This window comes from Haliotis cracherodii, unplaced genomic scaffold, assembly GCF_022045235.1.
Source record: "Haliotis cracherodii isolate W230 unplaced genomic scaffold, xgHalCrac1.p SCAF_15, whole genome shotgun sequence".
In the NCBI taxonomy this organism is placed as follows: Eukaryota; Metazoa; Mollusca; class Gastropoda; order Lepetellida; family Haliotidae; genus Haliotis; species Haliotis cracherodii.
In genome coordinates this window covers 19261177-19271380 of record NW_027266270.1, presented here as the reverse complement: position 1 = coordinate 19271380, position 10204 = coordinate 19261177, and the positions used below count along the sequence as shown (strand labels likewise).

The 10204-nt window shown below is 45.3% G+C and overlaps 2 protein-coding genes across 2 annotated transcripts; both read left to right on the top strand.

The window, feature by feature from the left end:
- Positions 1-429: 429 nt before the first annotated feature.
- LOC139461570 (uncharacterized) lies at positions 430-1101 on the top strand. The gene has a single exon (XM_071243049.1). The coding sequence runs from the start codon at positions 430-432 to the stop codon at positions 1099-1101; it is 672 nt and encodes a 223-aa protein (XP_071099150.1).
- On the top strand, positions 1098-2727 carry LOC139461569 (sialidase-like). Its single transcript, XM_071243048.1, has 2 exons — positions 1098-1689; positions 1799-2727. Exons 1-2 carry the CDS (start codon positions 1098-1100, stop codon positions 2725-2727), a joined length of 1521 nt encoding a protein of 506 aa, XP_071099149.1.
- Positions 2728-10204: the final 7477 nt, after the last annotated feature.

Genomic DNA, 10204 nt, shown 5'->3' with positions numbered 1-10204 from the left:
ATCCCATCCCTCCCCAACACAATTACCCCTCCCCACTCTTCCCCAATATCAACCCCCATCCCTATCCCTTCCCAAAACAATCCCCCGTTCCAACACCTCCCAAACAAAACCCCACATGCCCACCCATCCCCGACATCATCTCCCATTCCCATCACTCCTGAACATCAACCCGCATCCCCATCCCTCCCAAACATCATCCCTATTCACAACCCGCATCCCTCCCCAACATCATACCCCATTCACAACCATCATCCCTCCCCAACATCATCCCCCATTCACAACCCGCAAGCCTCCCCAACATTATTCCATATTCACAACCCGCATGCCTCCCTAACATCATCGTCCATTCACAACCAGCAAGCCTCCCCAACATTATTCCATATTCACAACCCCAAGCCTCCACAACATTATTCCATATTCACAACCCGCATGCATCCGCAACATCATCCCCCATTCACAACCCGCAAGCCTCCCCGACATCACCCCCCATTCACAACCATCATCCCTCCCCAACATCATCTCCCATTTACAACTCGCAAGCCTCCCCAACATCATCGCCCAATCACAACCATCATCCCTCCCCAACATCATCGCCCAACCACAACCTGCATGCATCCGCAACATCATCCTCCATTCACAACCCCCAAGCCTCCCCAACATTATTCCATGATCACAACCCGAAGGCCTCCCCAACATCATCCCCCATTCACAACCCGCAAGCCTCCCCAACATCATCGCCCATTCACAACCCGCAAGCCTCCCCAACATCATCGCCCATTCACAACCAGCAAGCTTCCCCAACATTATTCCATATTCACAACCCCAAGCCTTCACAACATTATTCCATATTCACAACCCGCATGCATCCGCAACATCATCCCCCATTCACAACCCGCAAGCCTCCCCGACATCACCCCCCATTCACAACCATCATCCCTCCCCAACATCATCTCCCATTTACAACTCGCAAGCCTCCCCAACATCATCGCCCAATCACAACCATCATCCCTCCCCAACATTATCGCCCAACCACAACCTGCATGCATCCGCAACATCATCCTCCATTCACAACCCCCAAGCCTCCCCAACATTATTCCATGATCACAACCCGAAGGCCTCCCCAACATCATCCCCCATTCACAACCCGCAAGCCTCCCCAACATCATCGCCCATTCACAACCCGCAAGCCTCCCCAACATCATCCCCCATTCACAACCAGCAAGCTTCCCCAACATTATTCCATATTCACAACCCCAAGCCTCCACAACATTATTCCATATTCACAACCCGCATCCCTCCCCAACATCATCGCCCATTCACAACCAGCAAGCCTCCCCAATATCATCGCCCATTCACAACCATCATCCCTCCCCAACATCATCCCCCATTCACAACCCGCAAGCCTCCCCAACATTATTCCATATTCACAACCCGCATGCCTCCCCAACATCATCGTCTATTCACAACCAGCAAGCCTCCCCAACATTATTCCATATTCACAACCCGCATGCATCCGCAACATCACCCCCCATTCACAACCCGCAAGCCTCCCCGACATCACCCCCCATTCACAACCATCATCCCTCCCCAACATCATCTCCCATTTACAACTCGCAAGCCTCCCCAACATCATCGCCCTATCACAACCATCATCCCTCCCCAACATCATCGCCCAACCACAATCTGCATGCATCCGCAACATCATCCTCCATTCACAACCCCCAAGCCTCCCCAACATTATTCCATGATCACAACCCGAATGCCTCCCCAACATCATCCCCCATTCACAACCCGCAAGCCTCCCCAACATCATCGCCCATTCACAACCCGCAAGCCTCCCCAACACCATCGCCCATTCACAACCAGCAAGCCTCCCCAACATTATTCCATATTCACAACCGCAAGCCTCCACAACATTATTCCATATTCACAACCCGAATGCATCCGCAACATCACCCCCCATTCACAACCCGCATGCCTCCCCAACCTTATTCCATGATCACAACCCGAATGCCTCCCCAACATCATCCCACATTCACAACCCGCAAGCCTCCCCAACATTATTCCATATTCACAACCGCAAGCCTCCCCAACATTATTCCATATTCACAACCATCATCCCTGTCAAACACCATCCCCCATCCCTCCCCAACATCATCCCCCATTCACAACCCGCATGCCTCCCCAACATCATCGCCCATTCACAACCATCATCCCTCCCCAACATCATCGCCCATTCACAACCCGCATGCCTCCCCAACATCATACCCCATTCACAACTCGCATACCTCCCGAACACCATCACCCATTCACAACCATCATCCCTCCCCAACATCATCGCCCATTCACAACCCGCATGCCTCCCCAACATCATCCCCCATTCACAACTCGCATACCTCCCGAACACCATCACCCATTCACAACCATCATCCCTCCCCAACATCATCGCCCATTCACAACCCGCATGCCTCCCCAACATCATACCCCATTCACAACTCGCATACCTCCCGAACACCGTCACCCATTCACAACCATCATCCCTCCCCAACATCATCGCTCATTCACAACCCGCATGCCTCCCCAACATCATACCCCATTCACAACCATCATCCCTCCCCAACATCATCCCCCATTCACAACCCGCATGCCTCCCCAACATCATCGCACATTCACAACTCGGATGCCTCCCCAACATCATTATCCATCCATTATCCGCCACATCCCTAACATCAACTCCCATCCCCATCCACCATCCCGCACCCCCAAGCCCCCCCTCTCCCAGTCTCCCAGACACAGTGGTGTACGATTAGATCATGTACAATGAGGTGGAATATGTGCACACAATACCTAGTTCACGCCAGTTCGCAAATAGTAAACACATGTCAACTCTAATCTCCTGACAGTGGTAATTTGGTTGTATCGTACAACGTCTCTCGGCGAGAGCATGCCTGGCTGGACGATAAACTTGTTCTCACCACAGTACCAATAACAGAAATATTTCATCGATTCGCTCAGGCACTAAATATTTATCATATGAGTTATCAGCCGGGCAGGATGTTACAACCCCAACTTTTTCAGTACTACTGCGTTGCTAAAAAACACGATATTCTCGTATCATGTAAAACAGTTTCAGCGAAGTTGTACTTTCATGTCAGAAAAATTACCATGTGAAATCGATATTCTGTAATTATTCAATAATTGTAATTCTGAAAAGGTTTTATGTGATAATTGTTGTCATCATTATACGACTCATTGAAGGTATTTGTCTACTTTTTATTGGCCCTACAGTATTGGATTAAGTTCTGATTATGAATATTTCATTTGGTGGAAACGTGATATCAGCATATCGGTATTTTTTTAAAGTTGTTTCTGAGTTACAAATTAATGTATGTTTTTATCCAACTGGGAAATGTAAAACTTCAGTCTGCTTGGGCTTAGATATTCGAACGAGAAACATGTTTTAGTAAATATTAGTATGGTTCGCGCATAATTGTCTGCAAGTAAGATTTATTCCAGACCAAAGTATGCAATAAATAGACACGATATACGGAGTATGTATTTCATATAGCGCGGAACCTTGTTTTGAAAGTTATGTTTTACTAGCTGCAAAATATATTATTTCCATGCAATATTCAGATATACGGAGTATGTATTTCATATAGCGCGGAACCTTTTTTTGAAAGTTATGTTTTACTAGCTGCAAAATATATTATTTCCATGCAATATTTAGAACAAAGTATTCTGTGAACAAAGTATTTTGATATGACCAATGAATGGTATCATGAAATGTGACTCGACTGCAACTTAGTTTCTTTGTAGTCTCTAGGCTGGAGAACTCCCCCAGAACTGTTATATATGTGATACAGTGAAATATTGTTTGGTCAGATCCCGTTAATATATGGATATGACAAGTCTGTGTGTTAAAAGAGTGAGTGAGTGAGTGGTTGGGTGTGTGAGTGAGTGAGTGAGCACTGAACATTGTTTCGGTTTTATCGGAGTGTGCGCTTGATGTCGGATGAACCCAAAATGGTTTTAGACGTTAACCACTTTGGTGAACCCCATGAACGCACGCATGATAATAACAAACAATATGAAATTCTACAAATAAAAATAAATTAAATAACAAATAATAATAACAAATCAAAAACCATAACCAGGGTGATTCTCGGATTCGAACCCACAATCATAGGTTTCTGGCGTGCCCAAGGGACGCAACTCTGAACAGCGAATCGCGGCGCCTTAGACGACTGTGCCTCCTTCTGTCTTAGGAACCTTTCTTTGAAAACCTTGGGGGAGTAAGGGTGTAAGTGGAGTATGACATCATACTAGTACCAGACAGACCCGCCATTTGTAGATTGTCTCAGCAGTGGAGTATGACATCATACTACTAACAGACAAACCCGTCCATTTGTAGACTGTCTTAGCAGTGGAGTATGACATCATACTATTAACAGAGAGACCCGTACATCTGTAGATTGTCTTAGCAGTGGAGTATGACATCATACCACTAACAGACAAACCCGTCCATTTGTAGATTGTTTTAGCAGTGGAGTATGACACCATACTACCAACAGACAGACACGTACATATATAGATTGTCTTAGCAGTGGAGTATGACAACATACTAGTACCAGACCGACCCGTCCATTTGTAGATTGTTTCAGCAGTAGAGTATGATATCTTACTACTAACAGGCAGACCCGGTCATTTGTAGATTGTCTTAGCAGTGGAGTATGACATCATACTATTAACAGAGAGACCCGTACATCTGTAGATTGTCTTAGCAGTGGAGTATGACATCATACCACTAACAGACAAACCCGTCCATTTGTAGATTGTTTCAGCAGTAGAGTATGATATCTTACTACTAACAGACAGACCCGGCCATTTGTAGATTGTCTTAGCAGTGGAGTATGACACCATACTAGTACCAGACCGACCCGTCCATTTGTAGATTGTTTCAGCAGTAGAGTATGATATCTTACTACTAACAGGCAGACCCGGTCATTTGTAGATTGTCTTAGCAGAGGAGTATGACATCATACCACTAACAGACAAACCCGTCCATTTGTTGATTGTTTCAGCAGTAGAGTATGATATCTTACTACTAACAGACAGACCCGGCCATTTGTAGATTGTCTTAGCAGTGGAGTATGACACCATACTAGTACCAGACCGACCCGTCCATTTGTAGATTGTTTCAGCAGTAGAGTATGATATCTTACTACTAACAGACCGACCCGTCCATTTGTAGATTGTTTCAGCAGTAGAGTATGATATCATACTAGTACCAGACAGACCCGGCCATTTGTAAATTGTTTCAGCAGAGGAGTATGACATCATACTAGTACCAGACAGACCCGGCCATTTGTAGATTGTCTTAGCAGAGGAGTATGACATCATACTACTAACAGACAGATCCGCCTCTCTGCAGGTGATGTCACCGGTAGAGGATGACGTCATACTAGTTTCAGACAGACCCGTTAATCTACAGATTCTCTCAGCAGTAGAGCAAGACGTCATACTTGTCACAGACACATCCGTCAATCTCTAGGTTGTCTCATCAGAAGAGAATGACGTCATACTACTTAATACATACATGTCCATCGTTAGATTGTCTCAGCAGTAGAGCATGGCGTCACACCTGTCACAGACAGACCCATCAATCTGTAGGTTGCCATACAAGTCACATAAATACCTGTCCATCCGAAGATTGTCTCAGCAGTGGAGTATAAAGTAATACTACTACCAGCATACCACTGACCCGTCAACCTGCACGTACGCCAGTGGTAATTCAGTAAACATGGGAGTGCATGGTTAACTGTTTATTGACATGCCTCGTATCATATCAGCCCAGGAATCTAAATTGCCGGGCAAAAGAAGACATACATATACCATAAACAACACAAACGGCTATTCGATTATGATGAATACTCTGCAAAAAAAGAACCGCAAAAGTGAATTTTGGTGTACATTTTATATATCACATAAATAACCACAAGAGGGAAATCGATTGTTCAAAATTGGCACACATCATTGTCATTGGCAGGTTCCATATGGCTCACATGGAACAGTAAATTATCAATGTGAAGGTTTTCTTAATATCTTGTATGAACCACCATCAGAGTCCCAAACTGACGATCATCGTCGTCCCATTGAACCAATCAGATCCTGAATTTTGGCCTGGGGATGGTTCACCCACTCTGTCTGCAGTGCTTGTGCCAACTGTCGTCGTTGCTGACGTGCTCGCAGTCGTTTATCCAGTGCTTCACATAACTGTTCGATTTGGAGGGCCATGGCAGGACCTGGATGGTGTGATTCCTGAAAAAGGCTGTTGTCAGTCTTGCCGTGTGAGGTCATGTCTTGTTGAAAATGGCTTTCGCTTGATGCATAATGGGAAGGACGTGTGGCCGAACAGTCTCATTCGCGTAACGTTGTGTCGTTAAATTCTCCAGAACTTGCATCAGGACCGTTCCACCAGTGTAGGAGATGGCTGCCGACATTCCCACACCACCACCACCACCAAATCTGTCCACTTCCTGCATGTAGTTTTGTACAAAACGTTCCCCGCGACGCCTGACTACCATCCGCACGGGGAAGCATAAAACGTGACGCGTCACAAAAGCAAACCTGTCTCCATCGCAGTTGTGATACTCTGTCACCATGACACCTTTGACGTCGCAGCCGACGATGCAAGTCCGTCAAAATAACACCTCGAACTCGAACGCGAATACCTTCAGCGTGTAAACGGTTCGTCACTGTCTGGGCTGATATCTTTCGAAATCCTGGTATTGCCGTTGTTGTAGTGGTGGCCGTGGTGGTTCTTCCACGCAAGTAAGGTAGCCAGCCGTATGTATCTACCCTGTGCTCTAGTCGTGATACGTGGCTGATCGGATATCCTAAGGTCATGTATTTTCCTGTGTGTCTGATAACGGTCCCACAGTCTTGTAATGCTGTTTGGTGGTACGTGGAAAAACCTGGCGACGGCTGAAGATGATTCTCCTGTTGGCAGTCGGCCGATGGCGCTGTTGCGTTTGACGTTGCGTCAGTGGTGGCATTTGTTTGCTGTTAACTTGCTGTAAGATTGTGATGGCATGTAAATGTTGTATCTGCATGTCATGCTGGTGTGTTTCGGCGCCAGGCTCTCACGTCTTTTCACCAAATTGTTGCAGTACCTCATTCTTTTCACACAAATCAATCCCAATCCATGCAGAAATGACCAAATAGTTACAATTGTCATTTAAAATATTTTGCTGTATATCGTTTTACCTTCCACGTATTCTTTCAAACTAAGCGCCCGTCTAATTATATAAGTTAATTATAATTTAAAATATCTTGCTATTAATAGTTTTACCTTCAACGTAATCTTTCAAATCAAGTCCCCGTAATAATACAATCATATCACCTCATTACAAATAGGACATATTGCCGAAGACGTTGCCGTTTAACATGTTTGTACTGAACACCCCGTACTGTCTATCTGTGTTATCAAGCATAATTAATTTGTGTACAATCAAACTGAATTTGACAAAGGATGATTTCTTCATCCTGTGCCCTAATCACCTTGTGATACCGTTAAAATGCCCATTCAATGAGACTCCTCGCTGGCAGTGTATTTGTCGTCGGAGAGTTAATCAGAACCTCAAATTAATCAACCCTTCCTTGTTAATGAAAGACTCCCCAATCAGCCGATGTTATCCTCGTTAAACAGGAGTGTCAGCTGTGCAGTTGCATTTGTAGGGCAAATACGGCAACTAGTACGGATTTTATATCCGTTTTCCAACAAACCATAAATGATTATTGATGGTTTACTTTGAAGGATTAGATGGAAATGAACACCATTTGCACAATTAAGAATCCGTTCCGAAATTATAAAGAGATACCCATCTACATCTTCCTAATCGGGGCAAATACGCCGAACAATGTCTGCAGTCGCTGAACCAATACTGCTTTCATCGTCAGCAGAAACCATGGCAGCAAAATGTCCCGCAGTGAGAGCGTTTCAAAGGGGGTGCTGTAATATGCCTTTAGTGAGTTCCGTCTGAGTGAGTCGTTGTTAGGAGATCTGTAATGAACCAGAGGAGGACCCCCTAAACCACCGCATCCAGGGTTTCTGCAGCCCCAGCATCCTTGATGCGACTCTCGTCAGTCACAGTTCAGTTGGGTCTAAGACTCGTTTAATCCACCGCCTTTATTATTGAGCTGAACCCCTGTGGCTTGAAGGCACTTAGAGACCCCCATGATGACGGTAATGTTTGTGACAGGTTTTTTGATAATCTAATCAGTCTAACATGACCTTTAATGTGACTGCCATATTGGTAAAGAGCTTCAGTGGGTCAGGTCGTTTTTGCCACGCGTTCGTTGTCATACGGTGCACGCCACTAAAAGTAAGGTGTGTCTTCAGATGACTTAAGATTTGGACGCTGGTTGGGGTGAGGGATTGATCGTGCTGGAATCTTAACAATACACACTTAATTTTATATTGTAACATTTTAAAACTACTACCTCCGTCGTCGCTATCAATAATTTTATTCCAGCGTGTGAGTGAGTGAGTGAGGTTTTACGCCGCATTTAGGAATATGCCAGCAGTATCACGGCGGGGGGCACCAGACATGGGCATCGATACGATGTCATACATGAACCAAGTCAGCCTGCCTGACCACCCGATCCCGTTAGTCGCCTCTTACGACATGCACGGGTTGCTGAAGACCTATTCTACCCCGGATCTTCACGGGTCTTGTGGCATCGTGTCCCGATCGTGTCCCGATGATCATGATATCAATCAGACTTCGATTATTTACATACTGTTGTCTGTGGCGTAAATCAATAAACATGTAAACAAACCATAAGAATAATAATAGTATTAATATATTCATAATAATAAGCTGTTAATGAACAGCAGTGAAAGGGTACCCGATAGGATGAGATAGTAATGTGACTGGAAACTTTCTAGAGCCTGGGGTTGTATGATCCCCCGGCATTGAGCTCAGAGTGAGTGAGGGAGTTTGGTTTAACGCCGCTTTTAACAATATTCCAGTTTTTCACGGCGTGTCAGCTTCATGTGTCAGAAGTTTACCACTTCGGTGAAACCCACGAGCACGGGTATGGCGCTGACGAACCTAGAAACATAATCGGGGCGAACCGGGATTCGAACCCACAGTCATAGGTTTCTGGCGTGCCCAAGGGACGCAACTCTGAATCGCCGCGCCTTAAACGACTGGGCCACCCGTGCCTCGTAGTTGAGCTCAGAATGAAAATCGAGAGCACATTCATCCACTGACTGGTGTAGTGCTTTGATCATGCTTCGGGGTGTGGATGTGGCGCATTAGAAATACACTACAGAATGGCATGCTCTAAGGGCTTGATATTATTACCCCGGTATATGAATCAACATTCAACATGCAGTTTCGTCTCCTTGGGTAGTAACCAACCCAAGTTATGTTGCATTCATATCATCATCTCGTCCTACCAGGTAAAATATTGAGGAATATTTGTAATGTCAGATGTAAATTCTGTCGACTTGTCGACAGTCGATTGCCGTTGAGGTTTTCTTTTCCCTTCAATATCTGCCTGCTTATTACATAATTGGGCTGCTTCTCACTGAAATAACCGTCAATGGCCTACTGCAAACATTAGCATTTCTTAACCATCCGTGGGAAATGCTACTTTGTTGCTCTAGATATCTGGACACTATTGTGGAACAACAGCTTATCTCTCGGGAGATATAAATACGATTTATGATAAGGTTCAGTAAACTATGTGCTCTTTTAAGCCGCTGATTTTTTCGCACCTTCTTTCTGCAGTTGATTCTGTATTGACAACGACAAACGGTTGCTGTCCAGAAGGTTGGGTGCACTTCGATTGGTTGGTTGGTTTGTTGTTTAACGCCGCACTCAGCAATAGTGCAGCTATATGACGGCGGTCTGCAAATAATCGAGCCTGGACCAGACAATCCAGTGAGTGATATCATGAGCATCGATCTACGCAATTGAGATACGATGATATGCATCAAGTCAGCGAGTCTGACCACCCGATCCCGTTAGTCGCCTTTTTCGGCGAGCATGGGTTTTTCCCATGCTGTGGGCGTGTGGTGCGACATGAGTGAGTGAATGTTGTTTCAATGATACCAACTATCCCACAGCAACAACAACAACAACAACAAAATATCACACGTTGTGATCCATCCAATCCTCATTAGTCGGGT